Here is a 25,000-nt window from a genome sequence, read left to right as displayed (position 1 = left end):
CCGCTTAACCACATGGGGTTTTAGTGGTTAAAATAACTTCAAAATAACAATAACCACGTTTAATTACTGAAAGCAGTAGAATGAGCGAAAACAAACAAACAAACAACAACAATGGAATAAAGCTACAAAATATAAATGGAATAAAAGCATAACTTATTCTTGAGTAGGCATATACAAAAATAGTAACAGCAGAGAAAGTAAGTGTGACACATCTAATGCTCACTGTTCTTAAATTCTTAAGAGGAAAAACGAAAGAGAGAAAAAAACCTGTCTGACTCACTCAGATGAGAGTAGTAATTATCTTCAACCATAAGCCTTGTGGGACTCCTTTCTATCGTCTCTGTCGGGTGGAAACCTCATATGTCCAAAACTGTTACTTTCCAGGATTCAAATTCAAAAGCATCAAAAGTAGTAGATCTACAAGCTCAAAACGTGTGGCTTCGCGCCGCGATTAGAGCTGGTATATCTGCTACTTTTGATACTTTTGTGTGACACTGTAGTGTGAAGTAGGGCGTTAATTTACAAAAAAAACAAAAACACAACAAGTTTGAATATGGAGATAAGAGGTTTCTGAGCGACAAGCAACGATATAAAATGCTAAAATCCCCATGCATGCCCTCGGGTTAGTAATGTCAGACAACCAACTTCTGATGTTCAAGTCTCTGCAGGATAACATTTCAACTCACACCTTTCTCCCTGAGGCTACAGAAAAAAAAGAATACACACAAATAAATCCATATAGACATCATGTGAAGTGACACGTCTCTACGATTAACCATAAATCCCTTTGATGGGGTGAATCAGCTTTTTTGAGAAGAGAGCCTGAACTAACCCGACCATAGCAACAGTAACCATGGCGTTTAGACCAAACATGACCATATGAACAGTAGTGGAAGAAGAAGCCTACTGAGATTTTTGACTGAAGTGTAAAAGTAGAAAAACCACAATGTAGAAATGCTCGGTTGGCAAAAGTCCTGTATTCAACATATTACTTTAGTAAAGTACAAAAGTATTAAGTATTGGCATCAAAATAACACTTAAAGTACCAAAAGTAAGTAGGCCTACTCATTATACAGAAATTCCCAATTCACAAGTCTTTTCAAAGGTTTTCCAAATTTGTGAAACTCTTTCAAAAATAGCATCTCTACAAGCTCACAACGCGTTGTGAGCTTGTAGATCTGCTATTTTGACTATTATGTGTAGGCTATACACCGTATATAGGCTATATATATATATATATACATATATATATACACACACCTGAATATTTGTTTTATGTCTAAATCTTTATACAGCAATGCAATAACAACTATAGAAAAAGTTATTATTTTTAAATGTGCTATACTGAATCAGTTCTTTGTGCACACTAATATCTTATGGCAAACTCTATACCCAAAAGTTTTTAAGAGCCTGCCTTATTTCAGGCATGTTGTTATAGATGAAAATATATGATTTTTTATTTGAAGGGTTTTTGCACACATTTTGAAAAATAGCTAAAATACCCGATCTACAGTACTTGAGTAATGTGCTTGGTTAATTTCCACCACTGGTGCAACCATAAAAGAGTAAATGGCAACAGGACTTTGAAGTACCATTTAGGGGCAACATGAACTACACCTCCCACACTGCACCACTGGAGGCGTTCTGTTTTGAGCCAATCATTGCGCTTGGAGGTTGAAAACACGGAAGAGAGTTGTTCTCCGCGGGAGCAGCTGTCAAACTGCGAGTTACAGAAGAGTTTTAAGAGTCATTTATAACCACTAGAAAACTCTTAGTAACCTAAACTTTCATTAATTTGTCGAGGCTGTTTTGTACTTTGTCAGTAGTCACAAACACTACAGTCTAGTTATCAAAGCAGTGCTGTAAATGTTGGTAAATGGAGACTCCTACATCCACATTAAGAGCAGGGTGTTGCTCACCTCCAGGGGAGACTCAGTCTAGTCCTACTGAATTCAAAGACAAGGTCAGTGGTGGAAAAAAGTACTTACATTTGTTTTACTGAAGTAAAAGTATCAATACTGCAATGTAGAAAATACTCTGCTGGCACGGTCACACAGCACTTTTATTTTACCCATGGGGCGGAATCTGCTAATGCTTTCTCAATGCAAGTGCGTGGATTCATGGTCTTGCGCACACCTTGCGTTTATTTGAACTGAAGCTGATCAATGCTCGAGACAGATGCTGATTTCAACTCTGTCCAATCGTGTGAGTCGAAGGTAGGGTCAGGGAGGGTCCTGAAAGTGAGTGACAGGTGAGTCACTGGTTATCGGGACAGAATGCGCTGCAAGCTACTCTGCCCTAACGAGTAAAAAGTAGTTTTAAAAAATAAATAAATAAATAAAGTAAAAGTACAAAAGTATTGGCATCAAAATGTACTTAATGTACCAAAAGTAAAAGTACTCATTATGCAGAATGTCCCCATTTCACAACTTTTCAAATGTATAAAAATCTTTTGAAATTAGCAGATCTACAAGCTTAGTTTGGCTATTTTAAAAAGGCCAAAATGTATGTAGGCCTGAAGTGGTTATGTGTCTTTTGTGATAATAATCAAAATCTACAAAGTAACTAGTAACTAAAGTTTTCATATCATTGTAGTGGAGTAAAAGTATATTATTTGCCTCAGAGATGTAGTGGAGTAGAAGTACTGAAAACTTGAAATACTCCAGTAAAATAAAAAATACCTCAAAATTGTACTTAAGTAAATGTACTTAGTTACTTACTTTACACCAGCGGTGTCAAACTCGCGGCCCGCGGGCGTTTTGCGGCCCACGGAAAGGTCCGTGGCGGCCCAGGAAATACTTTTAAAAATAGTAAATTGATACTACATCTAACAGACAGAGTCGCAGTTTGCATTGACTTGCTGTGCGGTCAAACAGCTCTCCCCCACTCGCTGCTACTTGGCTGAGTACCTCTGATGGCCGGCATTGTCTCCCCAGCTGTGGAATGTTGTGGCTGATTGGCTCGTTAAGAGTCTATTCAACTACTAGTCGAGTAGTAATGGCTGTACTCTTTGATCCTCACACAGCAGTCAGCCCAGCACGGACATGTATTCTCTCTCTCTCTCTCTCTCTCTCTCTCTGATATTTTTGAAAATATAATAATGATAATAGGTAGTTTAAATGTATCAAAGCTGCTTCTTTTATTTCTCAGGAGCTTTCCCAGTGAAATCCTCAGTATTAATTGAACTCAGAGCGTATTTAACATTCAATCTGGGAAAGCATCTGTGTCATTTTAAGATTTATTTGGCTATTCAAAAATAGCAGATCTACAAGCTCATAGTGCGGCACTGAGTGCCGCACTATGAGCTTGTAGATATGCTATTTTTGTAAATGTAAATAATTAAAGTAGCTAATCTTCATAAAACATTTTTTAAAGTGATATACTGTAGATAGCAGTGACTGAGATGTAGTGGAGTAGAAAGTTCTGGAAATTGGAAATTCTCTAGTAAAGTAAAACTACATCAAATCTTTACTTAGGTACAGTACTTGAGTAAATGTAATTAGTTACTTTACACCACTGTTCTATAAATGTAATTATTTAACCACCCACACACATTACCAGGTATTGTTTAACTTCAAATTGAATTATTCTACTTAAAATGGTTTATAATAATTATAATAATAATAATAATAATATATTATTATTATTATTATTACATATATTATTATTATTATTATTGTTACAAATTGCATTGTTTGTTTTCTGAGACAAGACAACAGATTGAAAAACAATGCTGTATAACTGAATGCGTGTGAGCACGCATGTGCGTCCGCAACTGGTTCCTGCCCACCTCAAGTCACCATTTGACCAATCTTGCCCGGACACCAAAATGAGTTTGACACCCCTGCTTTACACCACTGGGTAGGGTTTTTTTTCAGCTTGCATCTTCAATCACTTTCACTTTCCCCTCAGTTATTTTTACTGCATGCCTCTGAAGTAGTAAAACCCTCAGTGATAAGGTTAGTTAATTCAAAGTCGAAAACAAAGTTGTTTTCAAACTTTTTCATGTCAAGGACCCCTAGATTAATGTATTTGGCTGCGGACCCTCATGTGAAAATATTTTGTACCAGCTGGGCCTGGGGACCACCCATACAAGATTTGTGTTGTTACAATGTTTCAAAACATATTCCAAAATGTTCACATCTTTTTCGAGATTTTTGGAAAATAGCAAGATCTAGAAGTTCATGGAGCTTGTAGATATTTTCAAAAAGCTGATGTACATAGTTAAAGTGGTTAAGCTGGGGGTCCCCGGACCCCACCTGCAGAAGCACTGTGTTGTAGACATAGAAATGGATCATTTAACAGTACTACTTAGAAGACCATTAGTTCTCAAAGTGGGTACGGGGCCCTTGGGGGGGGTTCCAGGGGGTCCCCGGCAAAATTTGTTAACATGGCATCACAATCATCTTAACCACTTTATCCATTTATATGTTGGCTATTCAAAAATAGCAGACCTACAAGCTCACAGCTGACCTGCTATTTTTGAAAATATTTGAAGAGATATCGAAGATTTTTGAAAAAATAAATAAATATATATATATATATATATATATATATATATATATATATATATATATATATATATATATATATATATATATATATATATATATATATATATATATATATTTTTTTTTTTTTTTACATACATCTTCTCTTCTGGATGGCCATTGGCACAAAACATTTTCAGATAGGGGTCCGTGACCAAATACATCAACTTGGGGGTCCTTAGTTGACTTGAAAAAGTTTGAGAAACACTGATTTAACAGTATACACTGAGGCCCCAGACACTTATTACAGTTTGTCTTTCCTCACAGCCTAAACAACAGATGAGTGCTTCGCTGAGGCAGAGACTGAAGAGATCAAGGCGATCCTTCACCTCTCCCATCATGGCCTCTGTGGCCAAACGCCTTTGTGTCGACGAGGAGGAGGAGGATAGACAGCATGTTCCAACACAAACCAAAGAGATGGGCTGTAACTCTTCCAGAAGAGACAGGCAGGATGTTGACTTGAACAGAAACGACGTGATGAGGTCAACGACTGTGAGAGTTCCTGCTGCTGCTCTTATCATCCCTGAAACAGTACAGCCTTGTCCTCCTCTTCCTTCATCAGCAGATGTGCTACAGCTACGAGACAAACTCAAACTGGACATCAAAGACAAGACAGAGACTCTGCGCAGGCTGAAGATGGTACAGATGTACAGAGGCAAGGTATGAACAAACACGGAATGTGCCAAAAGACTATGTGTTTTCTTTGTTTGTTGTGTATACCAGTGGTGTCCCCAACCTGGGGTTCGGGCCCCCTTGGCGGGATGCCAGAGATCACGGGGGAGGGGGCGGGGGGCTCGTCTGTTTGGAGGTAATCTCTCAAGACAGATTCAGTAGCTAACAGCAGAATCAGTCAGCACCGCTGCCCTAAACATGTAGTGTTGTTGTTAGTAGGAATAAACACAGAAGCACCCGGGAGGTTGCTGTTTCAACAGAGTTCCTGTTTCAACACAAAAAAGGAGGTGGTGCCCCCAGAGGCAAAATCAAAGGGGAAAAAGCCTTTTTTTTACGGAATGGGTTCCCAGATTGGTTTGGAGGTAGTCCAAACCATTTTAAACATGTTGCACAAAATCATGATTTGCATTTTCTGGTCATTACTCATTATGTTGTCAAATAGTTAAAAATAGTTTTAAAAAAAGTATTTTTTTTGTTTAAAAAGTAGCAGATCTACAAGCGGTGTGAGCTTTTAGATCTGCTATTTTCGCTATTCGTCGTACGAGAAGTACATAAAGCTTATGTACTGCTTATGTAAGTTTATGTACTTCTATGTAGATATAAGAAGGGGGAGTCCAAAGAAAAAAAGGTTGGGAACCACTAACTACTTGTATGCTATGAATATTTTGCATCCCTTTCTAATTCCTTAATTTCTCACTCGCTCTTTCTAGAACGACCTGACACAGCTCCAAATCCTGATCGACAAGTGGCGGGCGTGTGCTCAGGCCGCGCTGTACGAGCTGCAGGCTGGCCTCCCTGTGGACGGGCGAAAGGCCAGCCTCTCTCAGCTCATCGATATGTTTGGCTTAGAGGACGCCATGCTGCACTTTGACCGCGCAGAAGAGGACTTCACTACCTGAGATATAGACCACTGGTTCTCTCAACGTTTTGGTCCGGGGGACCACCAGCCGGTCCAAATGGACCCTTGGCGGGTCTGTAAGGGGAGTGTAAGAATGGAACCAATCGGACCCGTCAAAGTTAAATGAGCACTGAGGATTTTATACGTTCCGGTATAGAGCATAGCAGTGGTGGCCATTTTGTTTACCGGCTCTGGTTCCACCGATAGAAAGCCCATTCATTCAGCCCATAGAGATATCCGAAAATATTAATGTTAATGATTTTAAGCAAGTTAAAGTTGTAACTTTGCTCTTTTTTTTGTTGCAGTTTTCAAATATTGATTGACACGGAATCAAATGTTTTATGGTCATGATTCACCAGGAGCCTGGATGGCTTAAAAAATAATTTATATAAATATTTCTGGCAATCTCTACGGTCTGAATGAATGGGCTTTCTATATGTGGAACCAGAGCCGGTGAACAAAATGGCCATCACTGTGCTCTATATAGAGTTTTAGTCCAGTGATTCTCAACCTTAAGAATTTCAAGGTTCCCCCAGTTCTCCTGGACCCTTACTTGCTCAAGTACTTCAAACAAGAGGAACGACTTAAACTTTGCTCACAGTGTTTGCAGCAGTGCACGGTGGGAGATGATGTTCTTCTCAAGGCCTGAGCCCAGGTCGAAACATCTACATGTGAAGCACGAACTGATCTGAGATATAGTTTACAAAGTAGGAAGGGTGGTTGGTTGACCCACTGACAGGAAAGAAAAGTAATAGGGACTGAATTTCTGGAGCCATGCATTGACTGATCTCACTCACTCACTCACGGTCTGGAAGAGGAGACGTCATTAACAGAAAAAAATAGGAGCTGAACGTCTCTGCCATCTCTTTTACGGGTTACAGACCCGTAACGGTCCATTTGGACCCCTGGTGGTCCCCGGACCCAATGCTGAGAACCAGTGGATCAGATTATACCGTCTCAAGGACCATCTTCATTGTCTTACACAGATAGTGGCTCAAATCTTCCACGCAAAGGGAGATGATCACATATTTGTTATGTAAACATGTTTGGTTCCAGTTGTATACAACAATTGTTTAATTTTGTTTTGCTGCTATCTTTATTTATTCTCAGTTCAAACAGTACATTTCATGTTGACGTTTGTTATTTTTGCTGTACGGAGAAGAGTTGATAAACATTTATTGTTTTCCTGAGAGATTGATTGAAATGTTTATTGATGAAATTGCATGTACAAATGAAGACAGTTGCACACAACGTTCAAAAGGATAGACACAAGAAATCTTGATAGCTCACTTGTGGTTCTTTGGTTATGATAAAAAGGGTTGGGTGGGTTGGAGGGGGGGGGGGGGTAGCAGGGGTAAACTACTATAAGAGGGAAACAATGTACAGTTACATCAGATACAAGAAATGTATCAGACACAATGTTACATGATTTCAATTACAGTTTGTTTAACACATTAAGACCTGTGGCCGATTCTACAAATGCCTTCTAAATCAGTGGTTCTCAAACTTTTTTGTGCCGCGGACCCACCCCCCATCTGAAAAAGTTTTGTGCCAGGGACCCCCAAGAGAAGATTTGTGTCGAAAAATATTCAAACACAGATTTTAAAAAAATGTTTCAAAGCTTTTTCAAAAATAGCAGATATACGCTCGCAGCACGGCACGAGAACTGCTGTTCTAAATCCTAAGAGTTTTCTGAAAAACATATGTTGCTATATATATAGCTAAAATCTAAAATGACAGATGCTCTCCCGGTTTTAATGGGTTAAATAGATTGATTATTAGTTATGCTTGAGATTATCTAGGGCGGGGAAGGACCTCATCCTCAGGCGCTCTACCTCTGCCCTGAGCAGAGCCAGCTCCTCTGCCTGGGCCGTGGTGATCTCCACCAGCCTCTTCCTCTGGACGATGTCCTGGTAGCGAGCCTCTGTGTTCACTGACTGCTTGTCCTCCATAGCTACAACACCAATGGAAGAAGTCCTCACATGTTTAGTATCAATACTGCATGTAGATATACACTGTTATAAGTAGAAGTCCCGTATTCAAAATGTACTTGAGTAAAAGTACAAAAGGATCGGCATGAAAATATTCTTAAAAAGTACCAAAAGTAAAAGTACCCATAGTGCAGAATGTCCCCATTTCAAAATGTATTCAAAATATTTTTAAAATAGCCGATCTACAAGCTCACAATGCAACGCCTTGTGAGCTTGTAGATCGGCTATTTCCAAATGGCTGAAATGTACAGTATAGGGCTGAAGTGGTTAATGTATATTTTTGAAATAATAATCAAAATCGACAAAACCAGTAGCTAAAGTTTCATATAATCGTAGTGGAGTAAAAGTACAATATTAGCCTCTGAGATGTAGTGGAATAGAAGTAGAAGTATTGAAAATTGTAAATACTGAAGAAAGTAAGAATTTATTTTACTTAAGTACACTTGAGTACATGTACTTAATTACTTTCCACCACTGCTAAACACCAATGACAAACAAAACCACAGTCATTCATGATGAGTCATGAGATGATCAAGGGGGAGGATTTCTACAATTAATTAATTTAGCTTTTGATTGTTTAATTGCAATGGTTACTTATTCTTTTCCTACCATACATTACTAAAATTAAATGTGGTTAGAGATACTTGTAAAGTAATTAATGTAAAGTTGCCAAGACCTTTTAGAACAAAACAAATACAGTTTGTGATGCATGTTTTAATATTAGAGCAATGCTACTGTGAGATTACCGATTGCTTCATAGATGTGTCGCCTCTCGGCCACAGTCACTTGCACGTCAGATAATTGCTGGTCTAAAATGTCATTCTTCTCGGCTTTCAACGCAGCCTGGCGGTTGAGCTGCTTGATGGTTTTCTTGTGATGTTCCACGTTCTTTAGGTGTGTCTGTAAAACAGGGGTCATCACCATTTTTTCTTCATTTTGGTCAAGATTCGGTTTTTGCCACGGACATACAAAATGAGTGGACTGGACAACAATATTACCAGAAACACATAAGGAGCTAGCCCTGAATGACCATATAACAGGTCTGTAACTCTGAGAGTGTACTAATGGAACTGTACACTCTCAGAGTTATGGTGGTCCTTGCTCATTTCCAGGAGTCCTACTAGAGAACCACTAGTAGGACTCCTGATGTGTCATATATAGTGTCATAGTAATCAAAGTCATGTACATGTTCTGAAGAAAACCTGGAGACTTGACATTCAGTAATTGGGTCTTATGATCAAAATAAGAACATTATAATGTAATAATAATAATGTAAATCAAAAATTTGCCACGGACAAGACCAAGTCTTTGCCACGGACACATATGTCAGTGTACGGACATATTGATGACCCCTGCTGTAAAAGCATAAGAACATTATACACACTGACCAACCTATCTAGCTTTATTAATACAAAATAAAATATATTAACATTAACATTCATTTAGAAAATATGGACATACATGTATTACTAGAAATAGTTATGTTACAATAACGTCTCAGTATTATCATGGGCCTGTGACGGCATCTACTATAGCTATTCAGGTCGAACATTGTAATGTTTAATTGGAACAGCGGAGTAATGAGAGTAGAACAGCTTGCCCCCACTTTGTAGTAGACAACGTCTGCTAACAAGACCCAACTGAGTGATTACAGTAATTATTACCGTGTTTTGGTATAAATCTCACATGGAGAACAAGTTATTAAAGACAATGATGCATTTCATTGAGGAGCGATTACATTTTGATGTGCTGTTACCTGTTCCTGTAAGGCTATCCTTTTCTCCAATGTGGAAACTTGCTTGGACATGCGATTATGATGATCTGTCTCAGTCAGATACTGGAAGAAAATGAAGAGGAATCTTTGTTCGTTTGTGAGCAACTGCACAGATTTCCTCCTGAGTTGATTTACTGTCGGTCATTAAAAACCAACTGACAATTTAGGTCCTAGGACATTTTCAGTATAGTATAGAAGGCACCAGGAAAGCAGGGCCTTTATGTAAAGTTATTATATGATTTCAGGTTACCTGAGCTAGGTCTTTCAGAGTGCATGAATCCCAGCCTGGGACAACATTTACAACAGGCTTTGTAATTCAGGCCTGGTTGTGTTTATGTGCTATGAACATATCATCTTACATTCTTCCGCATAAAGACAGATTGTTTTTTGAGAGAGAGCGAGAGAGAGCGAGAGAGAGAGAGAGAGAGAGAGACTGGTGATTATAGCGGTCGTATTTTATCTCAGTTATTGGTAGAATCCCACAGCTGGTCAGTACTTTTTGGACCGCCCAAAACCGCATTTCACTTCTTGTTCCTCAGCTAACTATAAAATGTGACCCCTTGAAACACTAAGTTAACCATGAAATCACAACAGATACGTTTTTCTCATTGTTCGGGACCTCGATACTCAGATCTGTGCAAATGTTGCACGTCTTAGTGCTGCTCTTATCTTTTCAGTTTAAAACAACTTGTGCACAGCTCAGGTCTTCAGTTTACTAGTATTTCTAGGCTCCAGCACCTCAGCCAGGCTTCAAACCGGGGGTGAGAAGTCGTTTCTTTCATGATTTGATGGGAAACGATATACCAGTGGTTCTCAAAGTGGGGTACGGGGACGCCCAGGAGTCCTTGAGGGGGTACCCAGCTAAATGATTGATAGTTAGGAACCAAAATGGACCCTTATGGGTCTTTACCTCCAACAGTGGAGTGTACAAATGGAACAAAATGGACCCTTATAATTACCACTGAGGATTTTACAGTGTAGATTGGGGTCCCAGAGAAAAAAAAACAACATACATTATCAACTGGGGGTCCGTGTTCTAATCTAATGCATATCAAACTGGGGGGCCTTGAAATGAAAAAGTTAGAGAAACTGTTACCTCCTGCAGCTCTTCGTCGAGCCGCAGCATCTGAATGTCCTTGGCCTTGGTGTTGAGGTCCTCAATGTGCATCCTCATCCTCTGATGATCCCACTCCTGTTGGATGATGCCCTTACGGAAGTCCTTGCACCGCACCATGCTGGCTATCTTCTGCTCGCCCAGCGTCTGCAGGCAGAGACATGACATGATCATATTTCACTGAAAGAGCTACGGGTGGGCCCTATTAACCCATTCAATCCGGGAACGCATCTACAAATGTCTGAAAAACTTGTGTTTCTATAATGTTCTCAAATGTTTTCATGCCAAGGACCCCCAAAATTATATGTATTTGGCCACGACCCCCATATCAAAATATTTTGTTCCAGCCAGGGACCCCCAGAAGCAAAGTTTTGAGTTACAAATGTTCGCTTTAAAATATATATATTCAAAGATTTGCAAAAATGTTCAAGATTTTAAAACAAATTGCAGATCTACAAGCTCATAGTAAGTCAAGTAAATATTATATTATCAATAAAATTAATAAAATCTTAGTGTGTAGCCAATTATTTGAGGGCCCACATGCAATATCTTCACGGCCCACAGGTTGGGAATCACTGGTCTATTCCTAGTATAGCAGGATGGCCATCGTCTACCTCTTTTTTTTATGCCACCTCTGCCCCTCCACCCACTCCTATTATTAGTACCAGTGTTAGGGGACCCAGCCCGGTGGTGGTGGCTCTCCTCGCCGAGGACCATGTTAACCTCCCTCTCATTTAGTGTGCGTGCGTGTGTGTGTGTGTGTGTGTGTGTGTGTGTGTGCGCGCACGCGTGTGTTTGTGCGTGCGTTCGTGCGTACGTTCGTACGTTCGTTCATGCGTGTGTGTGTGTGCCACGGTTCGCGGGGATTCCCTCTAGGCTCCCCACGATGGTGAGTCTCCACCCTGGTCTGGTTTGTTATTTTCCATTCTACTCATGGGGACTATGTTTTGTTCAGTACGGTTTATGTTTGGTTAGGATTATGTATTGTTAAGCACCATAGTGACTGCTGACTCATAATTATGGAGCTCATATACAAACATGTATTCTAATGGTGATTGAAAATAAAGCCTACATATTTGTACTTGATGCCACGCCTCTGGCTTATCATTAAACGTACAACAAACCTTACGGCGAGTTACATTGTTTAAACATGTGCCCTTTGTGGTTTAACTGATCTTAGAACTATTTCCTAGGTGACACAGTTGGCTTTTTACTCATACCTCCGTGTTACACTTGCATTGTACTGTATACATTTGCAGTTAATGGTGTGACTTGACACCAGATTCTTTGTGTATAGAACTATCATCAGGCTATTGTGCGTCCTTGACTTCCCAAAGCCTTGCCCATATACGCTCACGTCATGTGTTAACCCCTTGAACCCTAATACACTTTACCTTAGTATATAATACACATCAGATAGCAAAAATAGTAGATCTACAAGCTCACAATGCGTCGCAATGTTGTGACGTGTTGTGAGTAGGAATTCAACTCCTAATTTCCGATACCGATATCAACCGATACCGATGTATGCGGGCTTTTTCACCCAAAGTCAACTAATTGTCAGGTAACAACATCACATATCTAATGAAATACAATTGCTATAATATCAATATAATATCTAATAAATCTAACATAATACAGTGATGATGTTAGGTTTTCAATAAAGTGAGTCCTGGGACTCACTGGCGGTCATTTGAATGAGTCCCACTAATCTTAGATTAGATGTTGACCTATTTGACAGTGCAGAAGCATAATTGCTTTGATGCCTATAACATTAGCGAGTATAAACGAGTGTCAGCTGTTCACAGACACACCTGCCCTCTGCAGTGCTGTAATTTGAACGTGACTGGAGTCTGTCTCATTTCTCTGCAAAAGCCCTTGAATATGATGGAATATGATTATGGTATTATGGTAAACTCACATTTCATATCACACACACCATACAGTAAGAACTCCTGTAGCTTGTGAAAAAAAAAATGTTTTTTTCCTTTTCAAAAACTGTTACCGATATTTTCCGATATTACATTTTTATGCTAATATCGGACATCCCAAGTTGTGAGATTGTAAATCGTCTGTTTTCGCCAAATGTTCGCCTTTTATGACACTTCTATACTTGGTATACTAATACTTAGTTGACCGGGATCGGCTCTGTACTTGATCCGCTCTTTTTTCCTCTCCACATCAAATCTCTCCGCTGAATATAGCAGATCTAGCTCAAAATAGGTTGCGAATGTTGCGGCGCGTTGTGAGCTTGTTGATTTGCTATTTTCAGCAATTGTTCCCCCCGGAATAGGGATTCTAGGGTTCAAGTGGTTAAGAGCGCTGGTTCTCAAAGTGGGGTCAGAGGACCCTCAGGGGTCCTTTGAAGGGGTTCCAGGGGGTCCCCAGCTAAATGATTGATTGATTAGGAACCAAATGGGTCTGTAACTCTGAGAGTGTACAGATCAGAGTTACAGACCCAGATCTGTAACTCAGAGTGTACAAATGTGCACAAACATTTGTACACTCTCGTAGTTAAATGAGGTAAATTATTCAAGGTTTTTACAGTGTACATCGGGGTCCTTAAAATGAAAAAGTTTGAGAACCACTGGTTAAGAGTACCATGTAGAAAGTGCTTGATGCTGACCCTGACTTTTCCGTTGAGGTCTTCCACTACGCTCCTGTGTTGGAGCACTGTGTCAGAGTATTCTGTAATGATGTCTCCAGTGGCTGGGACCTCCACCTGGCCCTGCTTCATCAGCAGATGAACCATGATGTCCAGCAGGAAGCGGATCTTCTCCTCACGAAGCCTGAAGAGGCGAAGGAGGGGAAAACACTGCAGTGTTAGGCTTATTTTAATGCAGGGTGAGCCCTGGGTTCTCTCAGCCCAGTGGTGGAAGAATTTTCTTTTTACTTAAGTAAAAGTAACTATAACAATACCACAATATAATTATACTCTGTTGCTTGATTGATTGATTGAATAATACTTCATTAACAGTTTGCAAAAGGTGCAGAAGTACAGTTATCCAATAATGCTAAAAGGATTACAAAACACAAAAAGCCCTGAGGTCTTGTTTCCATTGTGGTCCTATGTATTCAATTCATATAAAGACATACAATACAAGGGATAATCAATACTAGGAGCAATAAAAGTATATTTACAGAAATGGGGGTAATTTATTTTGGCAAGCTAGAAGACTTGTCTAGGTCCAGTTGCAAATTGCAGACGGTTGCTCTTTAATGGTGTTTTTTAAGGAGAGTAGGGACACTTTTCGATGGCTTTTGGTACTGTAGGTATGGCCCCATTCATGCTCTGTCGAATGTCGCACACCAAAAATAGCTGATCTACAGGTGTAAGCTCCTTGCCGGTCAACTCGCCGCGGAGCTTATGCGATTGACTGTTTTTGTACAACCAAGTATAAACAGTCTATCTTACTATCTTGAATGACATTATGTTAGAGGAATTGGCTTGGTCATGATGTCTGTCACCTAGCAGTAATGCCCTGTCCTGAATCAGATACGTGCTGAACATAGCTAGGCTGCCCGACACACTGCATAGTCAGTCTGGTGTGAGTCAGAGCCAGTGGCAATTCGCTCCATATAACGTATTGTGATCCATGTTTTGATAAACACGCATCACCATGTAAGGAGGCGTCATATACTCTACTGTATAAACGTATCCTGGTGCCCAGAAATGCTGCTTAGTCTTAAAGAGGTGTTTATGTTAAGGATGCGGTCTGTTCCTTTAATGAGCTACTGTAGGATGAGTCGGTGCACTAAAGGTCGTTCACTCAAGGATTTTTTTTTTCGAGCATGTGAATATCGTTGCTGTCGGGTGGAAACCTTGTATGTCCCAATGGTTACTTTTCAGGAAATGGAAAAAAATAGCCTGTGTTCCAATGGATCCATTGTAGTTATTATTTAGTCACAAGCTCTTGTTTTTCATTGGATCAATATTCATAAAACCCACAGACAGTCAGACACACTTAATCACTTTTACTTTCATTTTCAAAATCTTTCAAAAAATAGCGAAAAGCTTTTGCTACTTTTGTTCAACAGTATAAGTTAGGCATTAATTTACAAAAAAACATAAAAAGTTGAAATATGGAGATATGAGGTTTCTGCCTGACAGCAATTAAATCCTGTATCTAATGACGTGTAGTCCAAAGGATTTTATATCAAAATATCAAATACTTAAGATGTAATTTAAATCAAGAACTTCTACAGTATGTAAATCTGTGTTTTTCCCCCAGCTGGTAAATAATTAATATAGTTAAAACCCCTTGTTATGGTTGACTTACAGTAGCATTTAACTGAACACATTCATACCCATTAAGCTCGTCAGTTAGCATCTTAATGTGCTGTTTGGCGCCATCATCGTCATCAATCCTCTTTTGTAGGAAAGCCTGCATCTCAACAAGGGTCAAAGCCTTCATTTTGACCTATTAAGGAAACACACACACACATAGAAACATGTACTTCTATCAGGGTTTGTAAAATTGAGGCATTTAAGTTGACCACTTTGAACCCAACGTCCCTGAATTAAAAATAGCTAAAATAGATGTACAGCAGGCTACACGGTGAGCTTGTAGATAGGCTATTTTCGCTATTTGTCATACGACAAACAATTTAGGTCATAAGTGGTTCAAGGAGCACTTCAGCTATTTTCAACCTTATATCTTATCTTATCTTATAACTATAATGCCGTTTATGGGGCCCAGACATCAACGCTCACAGCACAGCGTGAAAAGGCTCTGGATGGCGTCTAGCCGTCTATACAAGAATGCTACGAATGGCACTTGGTGTCACATGGGTGGACCACATCAGAAACATGGACCTCGAAGGATAAGCAGGGCGCTGCGTCAGGCACCCGAACTGGCGCCTAGCAAACTGGCACTGTGGGAGTCAACCCAGGGCACAGCCAGGAAAGGGGTATGTGTGGTGTACGTATGGCGGTATAGGGGGCTCCGATTGTTGTGGCATGTGGGGTGTGGGTATGGGGTTAAGCGTTGTTGTGGTATGGGGGTGGCGGGGGGTGGCGGGGGCGATTGTTGTGGTATGCGGGGTGTGGGTATGGGCAGCGTGATAGAATATGAGAGTGACGACACTAGCGTTGACTCCCATTGTAAGAAAGGAATGCGGAAATGCTTGTTCTGTCTCAATGAGGAAGTTCCAATGTTTGGAACTATAGCCCATAGCGGCCCGCTTTGCGGCGAGATCAAAGCGTGTCATAACTCTCTCTCTCTATGGGTCTGGGTATGGGTGTTGTTGTGGTATGGGGGTGGCCAATTATTTTGGTATGGGGGTGTGGGGTGGGGGTTTGAAGGTACTTTCAGGTCGGATGGGGCCAAACGCCCGAAGTTCATATGTTTGGTCCTCGACTCCTCACTAATACTCATTATAAGATGGGTGGGCCATGAGCGTTCAGAAACCTGCCTACCAATGATGTCACTGGTAGGCAGGTGAACTGTCCACAGCCCTCCTCTGAGACACATAGCGAGTAGACAGAAATGGTGCAGTCTTCCAATGAGCATTAGTGCGGACTAATTAATATTATGAATTTGAGGTTGAAAATGGGTGAAGTGCTCCTTTAAGGAACTTGAATCGCACTTTGGCAAGTTAGCTCTGTACACTGAACTACGTAACACGTCTTTAAGCACTTGAACCCGAACTTTTCTGGGGGAACATTAGCCAGAAATAGACGATCTACAAGCTCACCATGCGTCGCATAGTGAGCTTGTGGATTGTCTATTTCTGGCAAAAGGGATGCAGAAGGGATGTAGAAGGAAACAGCAGTAGACCAAGTACAGTTCTAAGTCAGGTCTGTTCCACTAAGACCAGAGGGTTTACGTGGTTAACAAGCACTTCGCTCATACTGTACCAGGTGGATATGCACCTGATTTGTTTTTATGGTGGCAAAGTGACAGAATCCATCTGAACCGTAAAATGAAACACATGTTCTCTGTCTTCATAATGTCAAGTCAAGGATACAGGATCCCCAACCACTGTTAATTATCATGCCTCATTATTTCCAGACCTCAGACATTCAAAACATCCGAAAACAAGCATTTACAAAATATGCAGCCATGCAGAAGCCTGTTGTATTTGTGCGGTGTTTATGGGAATGTCCTGGCTAATATACTGTACGCTGCAAAACAGCCTAGGGCAGTGTTTCCCAAATTGTTTAAATCGAGACCCAAAAGAAAAATGTGGTGTCTCCCTGGGACCCAAACATACCTAAATACATTATGAATGAAGAACCTATGCTCTATTTAATAGTAAAAATGTAGTGATACATTTTAATAGGCATATACAGAATGTTTGAATTTAGTTTGAAGATTTCTGGGAACTTCAGATTGTTTTGTTCTTGGAATTTCTTTTGAAATAAACAAGAAATAAAGGGATATTTACTCACATCGTTTGGAAAATGGGCTAGGGCATAATGGAAAGTATTTACTATGTTCTTACCTGGTGCTCACACTGTACTTTGGCTGTGCGGAGCAGACAGAACTTCTCCCAGATGGACGGGTCCAGGCCTTCAGGCATGTTCTCTGCCGCGTCCAAGTCCCTCATGCCCTTCAGCGTTTGGCTCAGTTCCTCAGCTGCAGACCAGCCCAACACAGGCCCGTCTTTATACGGGTTGTTGCTGTTGTTGTTGTCAGTCTGAGGGCTTCTCTTCTGCAATCTGAGAGAAGCACAAGACAGTGTCAAATAAAAGCTGCATATTTTTCATTTTCTGTTTGCAATTCAGATAGGCTAAACACATTTTATTTGCGGCTGTGGCTGTTCTCAGTTAAGCCATTCAATCCGGGAACGCATCTGTGTCATTTTAAGATTTCTTTGGCTATTCAAAAATAACTGATATACAAGCTTGTACGAGCCAACTCAAATCTTTGCTTCTGGGGTTCCCTGGAACGAAACATTTTGAGATGGGGGTCCGTGGCCAAATATGTCCTATTGACATGAAAAAGTTTGAGAACCACTGATATCGCAACATACGTTTTTTTCAAAAACTGTTAGTATTTAGACGACATTTGTAGAATCGTCAAAATTGCAAAAAAAAGATCTACAAGCTCATAGCGCGGCTTGTATATCTGCTGTTTTTGAATAGCCAAAGAAATCTTAAAATGACACAGATGCGTTCCCGCCCCGGAATATTACCAACCTGGGTCTGCGCTTGTATAGCTTATACAGGTGATCAACAACGTGTCCAGGTAAATCAAAGAACTCCTTTCTGAATCCTTTATCCAGAAGCTTGTGAGACATTGAGAAAAGTATTTATTGCACATTGGATTCAACCTTTTACTGTCCAATCTATGTGGTACATATGACCCACTGCACACCACCATTCTTACTTTGTCCTCGGCCACGACATTATCGTACGACTCGCGAAACATTTCCACATCGTGTTTGTGTTTCTCAAGCTCTTCGCCAGTTTCACTCTGTCAAGAAAAAAATGAGAGTTAAAAGGATCTGAGCACAGCAAGTACTGGAAAAAGTGACGGGTCGTCTTGAAGCCAAGGGTATTAAGATGCCACACAAGTTAGTTCTTGCAACGCATGTCAGTCTATTTAGCGATGGGCAATTGATTTGGAATTTTTAGAGGATGCCATTGCCCAGATAGCACTTGCATGATAACATCTGCATCCAGGAGCTGTAAATACCTCGAGCATGACTGTAGAGCTGGGTGTATACCACTGGTTCTCAACGTATGGGTCCGGGGACCATCAGGGGCCCAAATGGACCGTTACAGGTCTGTAACTCTTGAGATTGTAATGGTCCATTTGGTTCCATGTGTATGCTCTCAGAGTTACATTAACACTGAGGATTTTGGGTCAGAGAGATTAATCCATTGAGACCGGGAACTCATCGGTGTCATTTTAATATTTCTTAATTTGGCTATTAAAAAAATAGCAGATATACAAGCATGGCGCAGGCTATGAGCTTGTAGATCTGCTACTTTAAAAAAACAATTGTGAAAATGTGTGCAAATCTTTGAATATACCTTTTTTACTCAAAATCTTTGCTTCTGGGGGTCCCTGGAACAAAATATTTTGAGATGGGGGTTCCGCGGACAAATACATATCATTTTGGGTGGTCCTTGACATGAAAAAAGTTAGAGAACCACTGATATTATAGCAACATAAGTTTTTTTTTTTTAACTGTTAGGATTTAGAGGACATTTGTAGAATCCCCAGAAGCAAAGATTTGAGTTAAATATATATATATTCAAAGATTTGCACACAATTTCACGATTTTTCAAAAAAAGATCTACAAGCTCGTAGCGTGGCACAGATGAGCTTGTATATCTGCTATTTTTGAATAGCCTAAAGTATAAAATAATGGTTATAGCTAAAATAATAAAAAAATGACACAGTATGCGTTCCCAGATTGAATGGGTTAAAAACATCAAATGGGCGTCTGTGGCCTAGTGCATTGGTTCTCAAAGTGGGGTCCGGGGACCCCCAGGGGTCCTTGAGGGAGTTCCAGGGGGTCCCCAGCTAAATGATGGATAGATAACCAAATGGACCCTTATGGGACTGTAACTCTAAGAGTGTACAAATGGAACCAAATGAACCCTAACGGGTCCATTTGGTTCCATTTGTACACTCTCAGAGTTAAACTAACATTGATTTTACAATATGAATTGGGGTCCCAGAGATAGAAATGCCTTTAAATGGGGGTCTGTAGCCTAATGCATGTCAAACTGGGGGTCCTTCAAATTAAAATGGTTGAGAATCACTGCTAGAGCTGTAAAACTCTTCTCTTATGGGGGGGCATATCTTTTCAAATGGAGGTCCGCGGGCTAATAAGTGTCAATTTGGGGGTCCTTGACATGAAACATTTTGAGAACCACTGGCCTAGTGCATATCAAACTGGGGGTCCTTGAAATGAAAAAGGTTGAGAATCACTGGGTTTGTACCTTGCAGGCTGTCTTCTTCTCAAGCTTGAGGGCGAGCTCTGCCTCTCGGTTGTTGATCTCTTCCTCTGTGAGGATGGAATAAACCAGGTTGGCAATCTTCAGCTCTTCCTGTATGATATAACATCACAGATATTGATAACAGAAGCTATTATTTGCTGTCACACTGGGCCCTGTTCAGGAGATAGAACACTTAAAAAAAAAATCTAAAACAGTGAAAATAGCAGATCTACAAGCTCGCAACTCATCATGTTGCAACACGCTGAAAGCTTGTAGATTGGCTATTTTCGCATTTTATCATGAATTCGTTTTTTGGTACCTCCTCCTTCAGGAATGTTTCTGGTTATAATGGAAACAAAACAAAATACCATCACAGCACTTCTCGGGCTCTGGAAGGTTTCAGGTAATCTAAGGTTCTGGGTTAAGTGAAAAAGATCCAATTAATTAGCTTGGTTATAATATTCATGGTTAATGAACCCAATGAGGAAAGAAGAGGGATGAGAAGGCTGCTTGTCAGATGAAAATATAAAACAATAAACAAAGTACAGTAGGAACAAAAGTCTTTAAAGTACAATCACATTATTCTAAAAAAATATATCTAAAAAAATGACCAAAGCCAAATGAGTAAGGCGTCTGATTTAAAGGGGCATGACACTATTTTGTAGTTTGTTTTCCAGTTCAGGTTTAAAAAAATACAGCAGATTAAAAGCATGGCAGACCAGTAAGCAACACAGCTGCACCAAGTAGTAATGAGTGTGTTAGATTTTCATAGGTGTGTCCAGAGCCTTAGGGCATGCCCATGTGCATGATAGACAGTATTGACGCTCCTACAATCTAACACACCCGTTATTAATTTGATTAGCTGGCAGCTGTGTTGCTTACATCCACGGTTCTCAAAGTGGGTTGGTCAGCGACGAATAGCCAGGGGGTCCGCAAAATAATTCACAGATTATCATTTTTTTTAATTATTTTTTTTACATGATTTTTGTATTGGGGGGTGGGCTAGTGAAAGTTACAGGAGTTCTTCATGTATGGTGTGTGTGATTTGAAATGTGAGCCTACCATAATCACAGTAATCCTTAATCATATTCCATCATATTCAAGGTCTTTTGCAGGGAAATGAGACAGACTCAAATTAGAGCACTGCAGAAGGCAGGTGTGTTTGTCTGTGTCCAGCTGACGCTCGTTAATGTTATAGGCATCAAAGCAATTATGCTTCTGCACTGTCAATAGGCCAATATCTAATCTAAGATTAGTGGGACTTGTTCAAAAGACCACCAGTGTTGTAAGTATATGCTTATATTATCGGTGTTGCGAGGATGAGGGGGTAAATGTCTCCCCTCCAAGGGGTACCTGGGCCAAAAAAGTTTGAGAACCCCTGGCTTACATCACTGTGTACTATCAGTATGATGCAGCTTGTCATGTTTTTGCAAAATCAGCTAAGGGTGTCGTGCCCCTTTAAGCTTCGTCAACAACATGTCATGTGATGTGACTCATCATGAATACAACTTGAGTGTTGATGAATAGATTGATAGCATTGATACATGTGACAGATAAAACTTTTGGACATTTTATGTGTGAGTGTGTTGGCTCACCTGGCATATAACCATCTCAGATTTCACTTTCCTCTCAAAGAGCTTTCTTAAGGTTTCGTCGAAGCCCTGTGTAACATCTTTGATGGATCCCTGTAGCTTCTTCATTTCACTTTCAAGGATCTACAGGAGAAGGACATTCAGTCATCATGTTCAGTCATAATAAACAAAGTCACATTTGTCCTCAAGGTGAAGTAGAAATGCAGCCAAGTCATTGTACCTTCCTGTATTTCTCCTTTTCTTCGCTCAGTTCTTTGGTTTTCTTTTCATATTCTTTGGAGATCTTTTTTTCCTCTTCGCTCCACTGGATGTCTGGCTTGTCCAAAATAAACTCTGGCTCAGGTATATCCTAGGGGATAATACAATACACCTATTGTATAATTCAAAAAAACATTGCCAAGAGGTTCCTGTTGCATTATCTCACATTCATATTACATCAACTATACAGGATGTAAAATGCACGCGCACACACATACACATATTTTGTATGTTATCATTGCCACATTTATAACAGTTCTGTGCAATAGATACTGTAAATGACTTGTCATTTAGCGGGGGTCCCTAGACCCCACTTTGAGAATCACTATCTCTAGACTACTCTCTTACGCACCTGTCACCAAGACACCTAAGGTGTCCATCATCAGCCTTCAGTCAATTATTGAATTCAACAGTTAAAATGAATGTTGAGGTTTATATTTAAGAAAATCTTAAGAAATAAAAAACAATTCAGCATCTGGGTGTGGCTCACCCGTTATAAAACGGAGGCTCCAGGTGAGCAGTCTCAGGTTGACTTCGGCGAAGCTAGTAACAACACCAAGGGAGAGCTGGCAGGGCCTTCATCTAAGGTTTAGCCTGTTTAAACAAGTGTCTCAAGTTGTTGGTTTGGTGTGTTTCTTTAGTTTAGCTTTTCAAGTGTTCTTTTCTGATTTCGAACTTATTTTTGGCCAGCCTTATTGGTGTTAAATTGTCAAGTTCGCCTAGGGCCACTGTGAATAATGCTGCAATGATTCTTATTGGTGTTTGTGGAGGGAAATAGATATAACCCTGCATTCCTGGACTTTGACTGTTCTTTGGAGCCTAAACCGTCGGTCGACTGTTACAGATACTATAAAAAAAAATGTTATTTCTTCATTTATTGAACTGTAGTCAATAAGAAAGGTAAATATAATCACATAAATAGAGTGCAGAGATAACCATGTAGGGCATCAAAGAGACTAGGATACCAGGTAAAAACAATGAACCTAGCTTTTGTCTAAGTAACATGCTATCGGGAGCGCCGATGCCCTAGTGGTTAAGGTGCATACCACAAACAGTATAGGCTCTAATGTAGCCTGGTAGCGAGTCCCAGACTCGATTCCCGAGCCCGACGGCCTTTGCTGTCACTCCCTGTCACTCTTCACTACTACTATCCAATAAAGGCAGAAAAGCCCCGCAAAAAATAAAAAACAAATAACATGCTATCTAAATCACATTCTGTACATTTGTGGTCGACAGAATAATTAATAAATAAACATGAGAGCAGGTGACCAAGATATGTCTGGATAGTAGCCATATCTTGGTCAGTCACTAGACTCCCTTCGAAAGAGGAGGTGGTGGCAAGAAGGGGTACAGGGAGGGTTAGGGGGTGAGGTGGAGTCTGATGAGGTGAGTCCTCAGGTTACGGTGGAAAAGTGAGTCTGCAGTTCTGACGGCGAAAGAGGAGTTTATTTATAGGCAGATTATCTCAGTCATCTCCTCAACTCTGTAATTGAGAGTGGCGTCACTCCATAAACAACTGCCTAAACCCCTGAGGTCAGCCAGGATTTCAGCATGAAGTTCACACTCCCCCATCTGGAAAGTATCTCCACGATCCAACAGCTTTGCATCATTTGAACTGGGGGAGTTCTGTTGCTTTTAGTCTACAAAATCTGGTGCTGTAAATGTCACGCAATATTTTATTGCTAATTTATATATTAAAAATACGTTATATGTAAAATGCAAGACATCTGAAATATCAAAGTGTACGGGTAAAGTTGGTATTATCTGCCTTATGCAAGAAGTTGTTTTTCAAATACCCTATTCCTAAATTACGTTTTATTGCAAAATAATCTTCTGCACATCGGCCTTATCCCAAGAAACATTTGGATGATTTGTGTGATTTCAACTTTGCCAAACCATTTTCAAGACGTCCTCTTTTTTCATTTCAAGCACCCCACCCATCATGCCACCCAGAGCCGTCTCTCTGATGTTGTCAGCCTGGAATTAAAACAAAAACCAGATTAAAAACAGTCATTATCGAGACCACTGAAACCCCAGCTTCCATATTTGTAGAACACATTCGCAGATCATTAGTGAAACATTCGCAAATAGCAGATTTACAAGCTCGCAACGTGTCGTGTTGCGATGTGTTGTGAGCTTGTATTGTCTGCGAAGATATTTAGTGCAGTGGTTCTCAAAGTGGGGTCCCCCCCCCCCCCCCCCCCTCATCCTCGCAAAACCGATAATATAAGCATATACTTACAATGGCTATTCAAAAATAGCAGATCTACAAGCTCACAGCGAGTTGCTTCTCTGCGAGCTTGTACATCTTCTATTTTTGAAAGAAATAGCAGAAATGTTTGGAAAATGTTGAATAATATTGATAATTTATTAACATAAATCTTCTCTTCTGGGGGTCCCTTCCTGGCACAGCGGCCAAAAACACATCAATTTGGGGGTCCTTGACTTGAAAAGGTTTGAGAACCACTGATTTAGTGTAGAGCTAAATCAGATAAATCAAACCACATGTACAGTGCGATGTGCTGTAGATATCATACCATGTCAGCCAGACGTTTATGCTCTTCGGCTTTACGTAGATCTTCTTTCTCTCGCTGCTCTGGAGTCAGGTACCTTTCTACTGTGATCTGTGTTGGGTCAAATATATGCAGTGGTGGGAAAAGTACTCACATTTTCTACTTAAGTGAAAGTATCAATACTGCAATGTAGAAATACTCTGTTACAAGTAAACGGCCCGTGTTCAAAATGTTACTTAAGTAAAAGTACAAAAGTATTGGCATCAAAATATACTTAAAGAACTAACATGTTTGAAAATAGCAGATCTACAAGGTCACAATGTGACGCGTTGAGAGCTTGTAGATTGGCTATTTTTAAATAACCCATATATAAAATAGGGCTAAAGTGGTTAATGTATGTTTCATAATATAATAATTATATCTGCAAAGTAACTAGTAACTAAAGTTTTCAAATAATTGTAGGGAAGTAAAAGTAGAATATTTGCTTCTGGAGTAGAAGTACAAGTATTGAACATTGGAAATACTCCAGTAAAAGTACCTCAAAATTGTACTTACGCACAGTACTTGAGTAAACGTACTTAGTTACTTTACACCACTGAAGATATGTACATATTTGTTAGTTAGACCAACAGCCATACATCATCTCATATCACCATTGGTAGCTGCATGGTGTGTTTCACATTTTTAATGATGTAGTTCAGTATGTTTTGTTTCTTAACTTGATGGTAACATTGCCAAG

General features: G+C 40.1%; 2 protein-coding genes across 2 annotated transcripts in view; one reads left to right on the top strand and one right to left on the bottom strand.

Moving 5' to 3' along the window:
• Positions 1-1,708: 1,708 nt before the first annotated feature.
• sfr1 (SWI5-dependent homologous recombination repair protein 1) lies at positions 1,709-7,310 on the top strand. The gene is made up of 3 exons (XM_084077275.1): positions 1,709-1,963; positions 4,818-5,210; positions 5,933-7,310. Exons 1-3 carry the CDS (start codon positions 1,877-1,879, stop codon positions 6,119-6,121), a joined length of 669 nt encoding a protein of 222 aa, XP_083933401.1. The 5' UTR covers positions 1,709-1,876; the 3' UTR covers positions 6,122-7,310.
• Positions 7,311-7,424: 114 nt separating this feature from the next.
• cfap43 (cilia and flagella associated protein 43) overlaps positions 7,425-25,000 on the bottom strand; it is a 42,379-nt gene continuing 24,803 nt past the window's right edge. The window contains exons 24-37 of the mRNA XM_084076037.1: positions 24,286-24,372; positions 23,645-23,725; positions 21,711-21,839; positions 21,494-21,613; positions 19,902-20,009; positions 18,334-18,420; positions 18,144-18,232; positions 17,447-17,663; positions 15,308-15,420; positions 13,626-13,788; positions 10,982-11,146; positions 9,868-9,948; positions 8,858-9,011; positions 7,425-8,074 (exon numbers count right to left, since the gene is read on the bottom strand). Coding sequence (XP_083932163.1) covers positions 7,899-8,074; positions 8,858-9,011; positions 9,868-9,948; positions 10,982-11,146; positions 13,626-13,788; positions 15,308-15,420; positions 17,447-17,663; positions 18,144-18,232; positions 18,334-18,420; positions 19,902-20,009; positions 21,494-21,613; positions 21,711-21,839; positions 23,645-23,725; positions 24,286-24,372 — 1,770 coding nt within the window. The 3' untranslated portion in view covers positions 7,425-7,898. The remainder of the gene's footprint in view (positions 8,075-8,857; positions 9,012-9,867; positions 9,949-10,981; positions 11,147-13,625; positions 13,789-15,307; positions 15,421-17,446; positions 17,664-18,143; positions 18,233-18,333; positions 18,421-19,901; positions 20,010-21,493; positions 21,614-21,710; positions 21,840-23,644; positions 23,726-24,285; positions 24,373-25,000) is intronic.

The sequence above is a fragment of the Gymnoscopelus microlampas genome, assembly GCF_963454915.1.
Source record: "Gymnoscopelus microlampas genome assembly, chromosome: 13".
Classification (NCBI taxonomy): Eukaryota; Metazoa; Chordata; class Actinopteri; order Myctophiformes; family Myctophidae; genus Gymnoscopelus; species Gymnoscopelus microlampas.
This window is presented reverse-complemented; position numbering and strand designations above follow the sequence as displayed.

Coding starts and splice junctions, on each gene's coding strand:
- sfr1 (XM_084077275.1), top strand. CDS start 1,877: ATGGAGACTCCTACATCCACATTAAGAGCAGGGTGTTGCTCACCTCCA. Junction 1,964..4,817: donor CTACTGAATTCAAAGACAAG/GTCAGTGGTGGA, acceptor CTTTCCTCACAG/CCTAAACAACAGATGAGTGC. Junction 5,211..5,932: donor TACAGATGTACAGAGGCAAG/GTATGAACAAAC, acceptor CGCTCTTTCTAG/AACGACCTGACACAGCTCCA.